Genomic DNA, 14,494 nt, shown 5'->3' with positions numbered 1-14,494 from the left:
TGGAATACTAGTAATACTAATCTTATTGAAATCATTAATTTCATTTATTAATAGGTCATACATTTTAACACTCTGCTGCTTCCAAGTGCCTCCTTCCAAGCTCCAACAATGCAAGTAGGTCACTGATACTTAATGACCATTTATAATTTTCTATGATTAATTATCTGCTTACAGCAAGAAAACAGGAAGAATTATTTGCAGATAAAAAGATCAATACAGGCACACCTAGAACTAGAGGTAGGCAGAAGAGGCACCTGCCTAGGGGGCAACGGTTGGGGGCGCCAGACAGGAACCTCTCCTAGACAGGAGAGGTTCCTGTCTGGCGCCCCCAACCTAGTCTGGCCTGCACAAGAACGATCAAAGTACAGTAATGCTTTTTGATGCAAGTAAATCCCTTGGTGCTGTCCAGAGAAGTAAACTATAATGTCACCAAACTTCAGTAACTGAACACCCCCTGAACCTTGAGTATTAAAGATCAAAATGCTGTTAATCACTGCAGTGACAGCAATGAGAAGCATTCACTGTTTGACCGCAATTTCTGCATGGAGATGTTCATTTCAGTGGTAAACAGTCCCCAGCATCATTAATTATTTTGTTAATAATGAAGATAGGGAACAATAAAAATGCCTTGTGGTCCTTATTATCATCTCTTTCTTGTTTTGTAGGAATATGTAGGTATGTTGAAGAATCCAACATTTTTGTTGAAAGATCTCCAAGTAATAGAATCATGTCATTTATCAACATACATGAGAGACCTGATTGAAAAGTCTTATTCTGAAGCAGAATGCTTGTAAACAGAAAATGCATTTATAATGGTCAAATATGAACCATACTTTAAAATCTCACTTATTAAAAGTAAGCATGTTCTTGTCTTGTGACCGCCTATATATGTATGATAGATTTTGAATTGGCAGGTTTCATTATCTTTAATAAAGTACTTGATTTTGTTTTTTTTATTGCCCACACATAATTTTGAAAAATACTTTTTTATTCACTTGCTTCCATGATGGTTTCATTTAATGAAACTGCATTTTACAAGACAAAATTTTACTTGCGTACTAACAGGCTGGTGGCTGGTTGAAAGAACTTGCTTTTTCAAATCAACAAAAAAAATATATTTTATTAACTTTATTCAAAGTCATTTGTGTTGTTTAACTGTTGGGTTTAATTTTCCAAAAGTATTTGCTGTTTTTGGTGCTAAATTACAAAGTTTGGTGAACTATAAGGCTTACAGCAGGTTTGCCACAATTTGCATTTCTTTTGAAATGGTTTTTGAGGTGGGTGGGGTTTGATTAGTTGCACCTGAACAGACAGCATTAAGTGCTTACTGTTGAAGTGGGGGCTCTGTAAGAGGAATTAAAAACACAGGAATTACAAACTAAGAGAGTATAAAACAAGGTACAAAGTTTGTATTTATGCCAAGTCTTTTTCCCCTAGTTTTGCTTAATGGTTTCTGTAACTGGGAGAATGAGCGGCAGCAAGATTGAAGGTCTGCCACAGCCTACCACATGTATGCAGTTATGGAACAACAGTTCCAAAGTGCATACCTCTGTTGTGGCTCGTGTTATAGCCCCAGAGGAACAAGTTGCAACACTGTGTTCGATTGACAATCTTGAGAGGAGTCTTGCTCACTGAGTAGGAGCTAGCAGGGTCAGATAGTTTGGGGGAGGGGTACAGGGAAAGGATGATCAGGCAGTAAGCTGGGTAAAAGAGAGTTTGTGCATCCCAACAGATTTGTCAGATTGTGTGAAGAAGATGCAAGCCTGAACTCTGGACTGGCAGTTCTAGATGGGTCTAAACTCTCTAACAGCCGGGAGACCAGTTTCTCTAGTAGTGGTGGGGAGGAGAGCAGAGCTAGGCCTAAACAGATTGTGGTTATAGGGGATTTAATCTGTCAATCGGATTACTACAACCGAACAGTTTGCTGTCTTCCTGATGCCAGGGTTTGGAATGTGGTTGATCGGGTTGACAAATCATTGGGTGGGGCTGGGCACGACCCAGCTGTCTTGGTACATATTGGTAGTAATGACAAATTGAATGGTAGGTGGAGGACCTTAAAGAGTGAGTTTAGGGATCTATGTTCTAAGAATAAGAAAAGGTCCTCCAATGGAAGGAGGAGTGTTTAAACTACACGGGGGGGGATTAGCTAGAGTTTTATGGGTAAGCTAGTGTAGACGGGACAGTGGGATTAGCAAAGGGTCATGGGGGAGGAGTGAGGGGGGCATATAGTTTATCAGATAAGGAGCTTCCATTGTTACAAGGGAAACAGACTAATTTTCACCTTAGCTCTAACTCTTCGTTAACTAATGTAAATATCAGAGGGAGAAGTAATAATCTCCGCTGCATGCTGGCTAATGCGCAAAGTTTGTCGGGTAAATTAGGGGAGCTACAGGCTTTTGCATGTATTGAAAATTATGATTTCATTGATATCACTGAGACCTGGTAGGATGAAAAATGCAACTGGGCTGTAAATGTAAATGGTTACACACTTTTTAGGAGGGATGGAGGGATTAAAAAGGGTTGAGTCAGATTTAAAGCCACGTGCTAAAGACATTACCAAGGAAAATGTGGAATCCCTTTGGGTAGAAATTTCAGCAAGGCTAAAGGTTACAAAGAAAATGATCATTGGTGTATTCTATAAACCACCCTGTATAAGTGAGGGGGATGAGGCCCAACTACTATTGCCAGTGGAGAAGGCTTCACAACTAGGTCAAGTTGTTATTATGGGGGACTTTAATTATCCGGACATTGACTGGAGTAATGGGGTGGCTAAGTCAGAAAAAGCTAGTAGGTTTGTAAATATGCTAAATGACAACTTTTTATTTCAGGCGGTTCAAGAACCTACTAGGAATGACTCTATTTTGGACCTGGTGATTTCTAATAATAATGAACTCATCTCTAACATTTGTGTGGGTGAGCATTTGGGGACCAGTGATTACAACATGGTCTCTTTTGAGATAATGCTGCATTTTAGACGTGCAGACTTTGCCAGTATAAAGGCATCTCTGCAATGTGTCAACTGGGAAAGGCTTTTCATAGGGTTAGACACAGAAGGAAAATGGAACATCTTTAAAACATTGCTTTGCTAGTATACACAACAGTATATTTCCCTTTTAAGTAAGGAGAGGCATCGAAAAGCAAAACCTTTATGGCTGAATAAAAGTGTTAGTGTCGAGGTTGGTAAGAAAAAACGTGCTTTTAAAGCATTCAAGTTAGCTGGGACAGCAGAAACTTTCATCAAGTACAGGAAGCAAATAAAGCATGCTAAAAAAAGCTATCAGGCAAGCTAAAATAGAGATGGAAATGGATATTGCAGCTAGGAGTAAAAATAATACAAAATTATTTTTTAATTATGTGAATAGTAAAAAATATAAGGCAAGAAGGGGTGGGAACCTTATTATCATAGGGGGTAAGTTGGTTGATGAGAACATGAAAAATAAGAGTTCAAAATTTCTGATTTTTCCATCTGTCTATACATCTGAGGAGCCAGCTAATGAAGGCTTCCCTTTTTATTTGCCCAGTTCTAGTAATATAGCTACTGACGCATGGGTCACTCAGGAAAATTCAAAAGAGACTTGAACATGTGAAGGTAAACAAAGGTCAAGGACCGGAAGGTATTCATCCCTGGGTATTAAACAAGTGTAGTGCTGTGATTGCCAAGCCTCTTCACTTAATTTTTCCGGATTCATTGAGGTCTGGCATGGTGCCGAGAGACTGGCGAATTTCGAATGTGGTGCCGTTATTTAAAAAGGGATCCCGTTCTCAGCCTGAAACTATAGGTTAGTTAGTTTGACAGTAGGAAAGATTTTGGAAGGGGTAATAAGGGATAGGGTACTTGAATACATTGCAATTCACAATACTATAAGTTTGTGCCAGTGTGGTTTTATGTGTAACAGATCTTGCCAGACTTTAGTCGCCTTTTATGAGGAGGTGAGCAGGAACCTCAATGCTGGAATGGCAGTTGCTGTCATCTACTTGGACTTTGCTAAAGCGTTTGATACAGTACCTCACAGAAGGTTAATGATCAAATTGAGGAATATTGGCCTAGAACATATTATTTGTAATTGGATAGAGAACTGGCTGAAGGATAGATTACAAAAAGTGGTGGTAAATGGAGCATTTTCTAATTGGACCAGTGTTGTTAGTGGAGTACCTCATGAGTCAGTTCTTGGTCCTTTGCTTTTTAACTTGTTTATTAATGATCTGGAGGTGGGCATAGAAAGTAATGTTTCTATTTTTGCTGACAACACTGAATTGTGCAAAACTATTAAGTTCCATGCAGGATGCTGCCGCTTTGCAGAGCGATTTGACAAAATTAAAAAACTGGGCATCAAACTGGAAAATGAGGTTCAATGTGGACAAGTGCAAAGTTATGCACTTTAGTAGAAATAATATAAACGTGAACTATCTACTAAATGGTAGTGTGTTGGGGGGATCCTTAATTGAGAAGGATCTGGGGGTTTTGTAGATAATTCCAGGCAATGTCATTCGGTAGCTACTAAAGCAAATAAAGTGCTGCCTTGTATAAAAAAGGGCATTGACTCAAGGGATGAAAACATAATTTTACCTCTTTATAGGTCCCTGGTAAGGCCTCACCTTGAGTATGCAGTGCAATTTTGGGTTCCAGTTCTTAAAGATATTAATGAGCTGGAGAGAGTGCAGAGACGTGCAACTAAAACTGGTAAAGGGAATGGAAGATTTAAGCTGTGAGGTTAGACTGTCGAGGTGGGGGTGTTTCTCTGGAAAAACGGCACTTGCGAGGGGACATGATTATTCTGTACAAGTACATTAGAGGGGAATATAGGCAGATAGGGGGTGTTCTTTTTTTCCCATAAGGTCAATGAGGTTGCCCAACCTAGTGATGTTGTAATGGCAGATTCTGTTAATGCCTTTAACCCTTTTACTGCCAGCCATTTTGGTCAAAGCGGAACTTGTATTGCCAGACAGTTTTTGAACATTTTGCACTGTTTCACTTTAGGGGCCTTTCCTCGGGGGGACTTTTAGTTTACCAAGGAAAACAATATATCGTTTTTTTCAGAACAACCTAAGCTTTCAAAATATGGTAGAATTTTTGTGTAATTCCAATTCTGTAACAAGATATAGGCTTCTAAATGTCTAAAAATGCAAAAAAAATCAAATTTTCCATAATATAATCACACATACTAGAAACAAAAATTATTTTATGCACGAATATACAACTGATTTGGAAAGTCCCATGTCTCCTGAACGTGCCAATACCAAATATATATAGTTTTATGGAGATTTCTCACTTGTATAGGTCAAAAACTCCCAGCAGTACACTACCAAATTCCCAAAGCACTGCTCCAAAAAAACTGCATACTTTGGATTTCAAGGCCAAAATTCCACAGAAGGTTTATCCCAGAAAATTGTACATTTTTGGAAAGAACAGATTCTGGGGAATACAGAATAGGCACAACTGTCTGTCTACTCCAAACTATCAAGTCGCAATGCTTTCCTAAAGTTATTGGTTTTTATCAAAATTTGTGATTTTTTTTAAAAATCGCTTCAAAGCTTCCAGTCTATAGTATCTTATCTCCTACAGGTCATAAAGTAACCAAATAAAACACCCTAAGTATGAATGCCTGGGGTCCACTGAACAGTTTGATGCCCAATATGTATAGGTTTACCTAAGTATGTGGCATGTAGGGGCCCCAATGTGAACATACCCCATATGAACTGTCATTTCTGTCATTTCAGCTTCTGCAAAATCAACACATTTACATCATTATATGTGGGATAAAGCTAGTAAAAAGTACGCTCACCCCAGAAAGTCATATATTTTTGGAAAGTACACATTCCCCCGAATCTAAAATGGGTACCCATGTCTTTCTACTCCAAAGTACCAAGCCGCACAGCTTTTCTAAAGTTAGCAATTTTGATGACATTTCCAAAAATCCCCTCAAAGCTTCCACTTTGAAGCATCTTATCTCCCACATAGCATTAGGTACCAAGATAAAACACCCTGAATTTGAACGCCAGGGGTCCACTGAAAAGTTTGATGCCCAATATGTATAGGTTTACCTAAGTATGTGGCATGTAGGGGCCCCAATGTGAACATACCCCATATGAACTGTCATTTCTGTCATTTCAGCTCCTGCAGAATCAACACATTTACATTATTATATGTGGGATAAAGCTACAAAAAAGTACGCTCACCCCAGAAAGTCATATATTTTTGGAAAGTACACATTCCCCCGAATCTAAAATGGGTACCCATGTCTTTCTACTCCAAAGTACAAAGCCGCACAGCTTTTCTAAAGTTAGCAATTTTGATGACATTTCCAAAAATCCCCTCAAAGCTTCCACTTTGCAGCATCTTATCTCCCACATAGCATTAGGTACCAAGATAAAACACCCTGAATTTGAACACCAGGGGTCCACTGAACAGTTTGATGCCCAATATGTATAGGTTTACCCAAGTATGTGGCATGTAGGGGCCCGAATGTGAACATACCCCCATATATACTGTCATTTCTGTCATTTCAGCTCCTGCAAAATCAACACATTTACATCATTATATGTGAGATAAAGCTACAAAAAAGTACGCTCACCCCAGAAAGCCATATATTTTTGGAAAGTACACATTCCCCCGAATCTAAAATGGGTACCCATGTCTTTCTACTCCAAAGTACCAAGCCGCACAGCTTTTCTAAAGTTAGCAATTTTGATGACATTTCCAAAAATCCCCTCAAAGCTTCCATTTTGAAGCATCTTATCTCCCACATAGCATTAGGTACCAAGATAAAACACCCTGAATTTGAACGCCAGGGGTCCACTGAACAGTTTGATGCCCAATATGTATAGGTTTACCTAAGTATGTGGCATGTAGGGGCCCCAATGTGAACATACCCCCATATATACTGTAATTTCAGCTCATGCAAAATCAACACATTTACATCATTATATGTGGGATAAAGCTACAAAAAAGTACGCTCACCCCAGAAAGTCATATATTTTTGGAAAGTACACATTCCCCCGAATCTAAAATGGGTACCCATGTCTTTCTACTCCAAAGTACCAAGCCGCACAGCTTTTCTAAAGTTAGCAATTTTGATGACATTTCCAAAAATCCCCTCAAAGCTTCCACTTTGCAGCATCTTATCTCCCACATAGTGTTAGGTACCAAGATAAAACACCCTAAATTTGAACGCCAGGGGTCCACTGAACAGTTTGATGCCCAATATGTATAGGTTTACCTAAGTATGTGGCATGTAGGGGCCCCAATGGGAACATACCCCCATATGATCTATCATTTCAGCTCCTACAAAATCAACACATTTACATCCTTTATGTGGGATAATGCTACAAAAAAAAGTACATTCACCCCAGAAAGCCATATATTTTTGGAAAATACACATCCCCCCGAATCTATAATGGGTAAATATTTCTTATTGCTACAAAGTACCAAGCTGTAAAGCTTTCCTAAGTTTGCAGATTTATATGACATTTCGAAAATCGCATAAAAATGTTGCAATTTGCCGCATTTATCTCTCACAATTTCTTGATAAAGATCAGATAAAGACAAATCACCCCAAAAAGGAACACCAGAGGTCTACTGAACAGTTTGATGCCCAATATGCATAGATATACCAAAGTCTGCGGTATGTACTGAACCCAAAATGAAAATAGCGCATAAGGATTTCTCGCCTGCCAGCTCAGCTTTTGCACACAGAGCCCCCTGTCAGTGTATTATGTGCCAAAACTTCCCCTAACCATACAGTGACCCCCACAAAACCATATATTTTTGGAAAGTACACATTCTGACAAATCCAACAAGGGTAAAGAGTCCTTTCTACACCAAAGTACCAATCTGCAGAGCTTTCCTAAAGTTATTGGTTTTTATGACATTTCAGAAAATCGCCTAAAAATGTTGCAATTTGTCGCATTTATCTCACACAATTTCTTGCGTACAAAGGCAAGTCACCCCAAATAGGAACACCAGAGGCCTACTGAACAGTTTGATGCCCAATATGCATAGATATACCAAAGTCTGCGGTATGTACTGAACCCTAAATTAAAATAGCGCATAAGGATTTCTCGCCTGCCAGCTCAGCTTTTGCACACAGAGCCCCCTGTCAGTGTATTATGTGCCAAAACTTCCCCTAACTATACAGATCCCCCACAAAACCATATATTTTTGGAAAGTACACATTCTGACAAATCAATCCAACAAGGGTAAAGAGTCCTTTCTACGCCAAAGTACCAATCTGCAGAGCTTTCCTAAAGTTATTGGTTTTTATGACATTTCAGAAAATCGCCTAAAAATGTTGCAATTTGTCGCATTTATCTCACACAATTTCTTGCGTACAAAGGCAAGTCACCCCAAATAGGAACACCAGAGGCCTACTGAACAGTTTGATGCCCAATATGCATAGATATACCAAAGTCTGCAGTATGTACTGAACCCTAAATGAAAATAGCGCATAAGGATTTCTCGCCTGCCAGCTCAGCTTTTGCACACAGAGCCCCCTGTCAGTGTATTATGTGCCAAAACTTCCCCTAACTATACAGAGACCACCACAAAACCATATATTTTTGGAAAGTACACATTCTGACAAATCCAACAAGGGTAAAGAGTCCTTTCTACACCAAAGTACCAAGCCGCAAAGCTTTCCTAAAGTTATCGGTTTTTATGACATTTCAGAAAATCGCCTAAAAATGTTGCAATTTGCCGCATTTATCTCACACAATTTCTTGCGTACAAAGGCAAGTCACCCCAAATAGGAACACCAGAGGCCTACTGAACAGTTTGATGCCCAATATGCATAGATATACCAAAGTCTGCGGTATGTACTGAACCCTAAATGAAAATAGCGCATAAGGATTTCTCGCCTGCCAGCTCAGCTTTTGCACACAGAGCCCCCTGTCAGTGTATTATGTGCCAAAACTTCCCCTAACTATACAGAGACCCCCACAAAACCATATATTTTTGGAAAGTACACATTCTGACAAATCCAACAAGGGTAAAGAGTCCTTTCTACACCAAAGTACCAAGCCGCAAAGCTTTCCTAAAGTTATCGGTTTTTATGACATTTCAGAAAATCGCCTAAAAATGTTGCAATTTGCCGCATTTATCTCACACAATTTCTTGCGTACAAAGGCAAGTCACCCCAAATAGGAACACCAGAGGCCTACTGAACAGTTTGATGCCCAATATGCATAGATATACCAAAGTCTGCGGTATGTACTGAACCCTAAATGAAAATAGCGCATAAGGATTTCTCGCCTGCCAGCTCAGCTTTTGCACACAGAGCCCCCTGTCAGTGTATTATGTGCCAAAACTTCCCCTAACTATACAGAGACCACCACAAAACCATATATTTTTGGAAAGTACACATTCTGACAAATCCAACAAGGGTAAAGAGTCCTTTCTACACCAAAGTACCAAGCCGCAAAGCTTTCCTAAAGTTATCGGTTTTTATGACATTTCAGAAAATCGCCTAAAAATGTTGCAATTTGCCACATTTATCTCACACAATTTCTTGCGTACAAAGGCAAGTCACCCCAAATAGGAACACCAGAGGCCTACTGAACAGTTTGATGCCCAATATGCATAGATATACCAAAGTCTGCGGTATGTACTGAACCCTAAATGAAAATAGCGCATAAGGATTTCTCGCCTGCCAACTCAGCTTTTGCACACAGAGCCCCCTGTCAGTGTATTATGTGCAGTAACCCCCCCTAACTATACAGTGACCCCCAGAAAACCATATATTTTTGGAAAGTACACATTCTGATGAATTCAAAATAGGTAAAGTTATTTTTGTACACCAAAGTTACACCTGGCAAAGCTACGCTAAAAACAGATCAGGAACACTTATATAGGGATAAAATGTGATAAAACCACAAAAATTGTGCAAATCAGTGAAACAACAAAATAAGTTACATGACAGTGTAATTAATGGCCAGAATATCTGATCCAATAGTTACGCTGTCAAAATAAACAGTTTTTAGGTAAAAGAAAATAAAAACAAAGTGGTAAAATGAAAAAAAAAAAAAAAAAAAAAAGCAAAACAAAAAAAACCCAAAGTGTTTGTGTATACATGTGTGTACATGTGTAAAAGTTGTGTGATAGTGTGTAAGTGTGTATATGAGTGTAAATAAGTGTATAAAAGTGTGAAAAATGAAAAAAAAAAAAAATGCTAAAATGTGTGCTGTAAGTGTGTGTAAATGTATGTAAGTGTGTATAAATGTATGTAAATGTGTGTATAAGTGTGTAAAAGTGTGTAAATGCAAGAAAAAAAAAAACTCCTTACCTGTTCCTGAAGACCGATCGCCTCCTTCCTCATTTGGGCCGGCGCTGGGGGAGAGGGAGGAAGCAGCAGATGCGATGCGATCGCGTCTGCTGCTTCCTGGAGGGTCCTGCGAGCGATCGGCTCGCAGGACCCTGATGACAGCCCCCCTGGCACATTGCCCAGGGGGGCTGTCATTGTTAGAAGCCCTCTGCAGCGGCGGCACATGCCGCCGCTGCAGAGGGCAGCGCTTAAACGCCAACGACGTATGAGACACGTCGTTGGCGTTTAAGCCCTTTTACTGCCAGCACGTATGCCATACGTGCTTGGCAGTAAAAGAGTTAAGAGGGGCTTGGAGGGACAAGGCTATTGTGATACTAATATTTACAGTCAGTATTAATGTTTGTATGTATAGTTTATGTATGTGAGTATATAGATTAGTAAGTATACTGTAGGTTTGTGTGCGCTGGGTTTGGAAAGGTTGAACTTGATGGACTCTGGTCTTTTTTCAACCCTATATAACTATGTAAGCACAACACGGCACCTTATCACTACCCACCACTTAGATTTATTCACTATTTATTACTATATTTTTTTTTTAATAGTCAACTTTTATTGAGTTTTTTATAAACAAAAGAATTGATAGAAGGAAGAAAGAGAGAAGGAGGGAAGAGAGGAGGGGAAGTAGGGGATGAAGAGCGTGTTGTGGTGCTTTAGACAGTTGTTGCTGGAGACTCCAACCATTGGTCCCAAATCTTCTCGAACTTTAGTGGGCATCCCCTGGCTAGATATGTTAACCTGTAGAGTTCCAGTTGTGAGTTAATCAGCTTTATCCATTTATTTAAAGTAGGAGGTAGGGGACCCATCCAGTGTAAGGCCACAGTTTTTGCATAGAATAGCAGAGCTCTCATAAGTGATCTCGAGGCTGTCTTTGGTAGTAGGGAGTCCACCAGGCCCAGCAAGCATGTGATTGGATTTAAAACTTGAGGTAAGGAAAGTTTGTCTGCTAGGAAGTGCATGACTTGTTGCCAGAATCTTTGGATGTCTGGGCAATTCCAAAGCAAGTGCATATAATCAGCATCAGGTTTATTGCAGCGAAGGCATCGGGAGTGTTCCAAGCGTCCCATCTGGTGTAGTTTCTTAGGTGTTAAGTATGTTTGGTGTATAATTTTGAATTGAATTAGTTTGTCTCTTGTGCTTATTAATGGGGAATAGAGATTGTCTATCACCTCTTCCCAGTCATCTGGGTCTAGGTGGAGGCCACTTGTTTCCCATTTGAGTTTGACTCTGGGTCTAGGGTCATATTTGTGAGATGTGATTGCTGCATATGTTTTGGAGAGGGTTTTAAGCTTGTCTGGAGCAGAGATGATGTTTTCTACTGTCGTGTATTGTATAGGGTGGGTATCTTGCTGAAATTGTGTAAGGAAGAGGTGTCGTATTTGCATGTAACTGAGCACCGACAGGTCCGCCAGGGCAGGAAGTTCCTGGAATTGCTCGCAGGTTTTTAGGGATCCTGAGTGTAGTAAGTGGTGGAGTTGTTTGACCCCTGCTCTTGCCCATGTAGCGCCTTTCCCAAAAGTTGCAAAGTTTTTAAGAAGGGTATTGTGCCACAGAGGTGTGTCAGGTGAGACTGAGTTTTTTACGTTGGAGGTTTTATACAACATGTCCCAGGTTTTTTTGGTGGCATTTAAAAGAGGTATTAGGGGGGGTAGACATTTGCTTGGTCTATATAGAGCATGGTGTAAGGATTCAATGGAGCCAAAATACAGTGCTTCTAGTAGAGAAGCCGGGTTTTCAGTGTCAAATGTTTTCCTGTTTGCAGCGTGTACTGCTTGTGCTGCAAGATAGTAGAATTCTAAGTTGGGCATTGCTGTGAGGTTGATGCATGGAGAGTAGTCCTAGCTACTGTTGGAGCATTTATTACTATATTTACTTTCCTAATAATTTAACACCATGGCATCAGTTTCAGGGATGTCATGCTAATATCCACCCCCCCCCCCAAATTTGCTATCGCATTCAACAACAATATAATATGTGCAGTTAATTGATATTAGTCATTGGTCAGTGGGCAAGCTGTACAGCCTGTACAAAATATAATTGCAGATTGCCCAGGCATGTTGCATTAAGAGAAGTGTGCATTCCCATTCAGCTGCTGTAAATGTTTTCTGCTACACTGAGGTCTGGTCGAGTGTTACTGGTTAAGTCCTACTCAGTGTTGTATCCAGCTGACCCACTGACTGCCAACAGATGCAAAATAATATTGCTTAGGGGTATTAGACAAGATTGAGGCAGGCATCATGCAGCAATGGATGGGGAAGATATGAAGGAAAGTGGAAGAGGAGATAAATCCTCTTATGGTGAGCATAAGCACAGACAAGAAGAAAGAGAACATATATAGTATATAGCAGAAGATAACATAAGGAAAAGGCGATCAGAAAAGAGAATGGCATATTATAAAAAAAAGGGGATGGCGGTGTGAAAAGGACAAAGAATAGTGGTAATCAGACATAGAAGGAAGAAAGGAAGTACGTTATAGAGAATGGGAGATACAAAGAATAGGGGGGGGTGGTGCTGGGTGAACCACAGGAAAAGGTGAGAGGTGATGAAATATGGAAAAAATGCATAATAAAAAGGATACGTGGTGTATTAAAAAATGCTGAACAACTAATAACTTTTATCTTCCTGACAGCCAAGATAACTATCGCTAAATTCTGGAAAACAACCCAAATTCCCATTTCCCATTTCAAAAGCAAAATGAACTGGGTCATGGTTAATGAACGATTAACTAGTGTCCTCACACTGGGGCATGCCTGGCAAACAGCACTACATTTATTCTCTTAACCCTCAAACCATCTCTCTGCCTACACTCCACTGTGGCATAACCCAAATATCCCTCATCTGCAAGCTGTTCCAGACCCCCCACCTTAATATTCTAAAGATCTAAACACCTCAATATTCGATTTTAAAAGTCTTCAAGATAAATTGCAATTGCTCAACATGCTATTTAGATATTTTCAGATTACAGATTAACCTTATACAGGGACATGTACAGTACCCAGATACTTGGAGGATCAGGCCCACAACTTACTAAATTCAAAATTTTACACCCAAATTATCCTATCTTACTCATCCATGGAATCTACACTTTTCCATAAATGGTCTCCCGACATAACCTCTGTCACTGCAGATGACAGCACTGACATACTAGATTCCCATAAGAAATACTTGTTTGGAGAGAGATATAAGCTACTTCTTAAATTCCTATATATAACATATCTCACAACCTTTCATTTACATAAGATCTCTGTACAGTACTCTGACGAATGCTCTAGGTGTCAACACACACCAGCTGGTTTTATCCATGTGGTACAGACCTGTCATGTAACTACATAGGGTTGAAAAAAGACCAGAATCCATCAAGTTCAACCCTTTCAAGTAAACCAGCACACACAAACCTATACTGACCTATCTATACACTCACATACATAAACCATACATACCAACATTAATACTAACTGTACATTTTAGTATCACAATAACCTTGGGTAATATGCTTGTTCAAAAATTCAAGCCCCTCTTAAGAGCATTAACAGAATCTGCCATTACAACATCACTAGGAAGGACATTCCCCAACCTCACTGCCCTCACCGTGAAAAACCACCTACGCTGCTTCAAATTAAAGTTCTGTCAATCTAAAGGGGTGGCCTCTGGTGTGCTGATCGTTTTTATGGGAAAAGAACATCCCCTATCTGCCTATAATCTCCTCTAATGTACTTGTACAAAGTAATCATGTCTCCTCACAAGCGCCTATTTTTTCAGAGAAAACAATCCCAACCTCATAGCTTAAATCTTCCATCCCCTTTACCAGTTTAATTGCACGTCACTGCACTCTCTCCAGCTCATTAATATCCTTCGTAAGGACTGGAGCCCAAAACTGCACTGCATACTCAAGGTGAGGCCTTACCAGGGACCTATAAAGAGTCAAAATTGTTTTCATCCCCTGAGTCAATGCCACTTTTTTATGCAAGACAGCACTTTGCTTTAGTAGCCACTGCTTGATATTGCCTGGAATTAGACAACTTATCCCCAGATCCTTCTCAGTTAAGGATACATCCCACCACACTACGATTTAGTGCATAACTTTGCACTTTTCAACATTGAACCTCGTTTTCCATTTTGCTGCCCAGTTTTCTAATTTTGTCAAATCACTCTGCAAAGTGCAGTATGCTGCATCTAACTTT

General features: G+C 39.8%; 1 protein-coding gene across 4 annotated transcripts in view; it reads left to right on the top strand.

Moving 5' to 3' along the window:
* The window catches only part of LOC101731425, a 64,067-nt gene extending 63,102 nt beyond the window's left edge, over window positions 1-965 (top strand). For all 4 annotated transcript variants that reach the window (XM_031905348.1, XM_031905346.1, XM_031905344.1 and 1 more), the window contains exons 9-10: window positions 55-114; window positions 666-965. In XM_031905348.1, coding sequence (XP_031761208.1) covers window positions 55-114; window positions 666-794 — 189 coding nt within the window. In that variant the 3' untranslated portion in view covers window positions 795-965. The remainder of the gene's footprint in view (window positions 1-54; window positions 115-665) is intronic.
* The last annotated feature ends 13,529 nt before the right edge of the window (window positions 966-14,494 follow it).

This window comes from Xenopus tropicalis, chromosome 7 (genome assembly GCF_000004195.4).
Source record: "Xenopus tropicalis strain Nigerian chromosome 7, UCB_Xtro_10.0, whole genome shotgun sequence".
NCBI lineage: Eukaryota > Metazoa > Chordata > Amphibia > Anura > Pipidae > Xenopus > Xenopus tropicalis.
The sequence above is the reverse complement of the archived record's forward strand: the minus strand, read 5'-3'. Positions and strand labels throughout refer to the sequence as shown.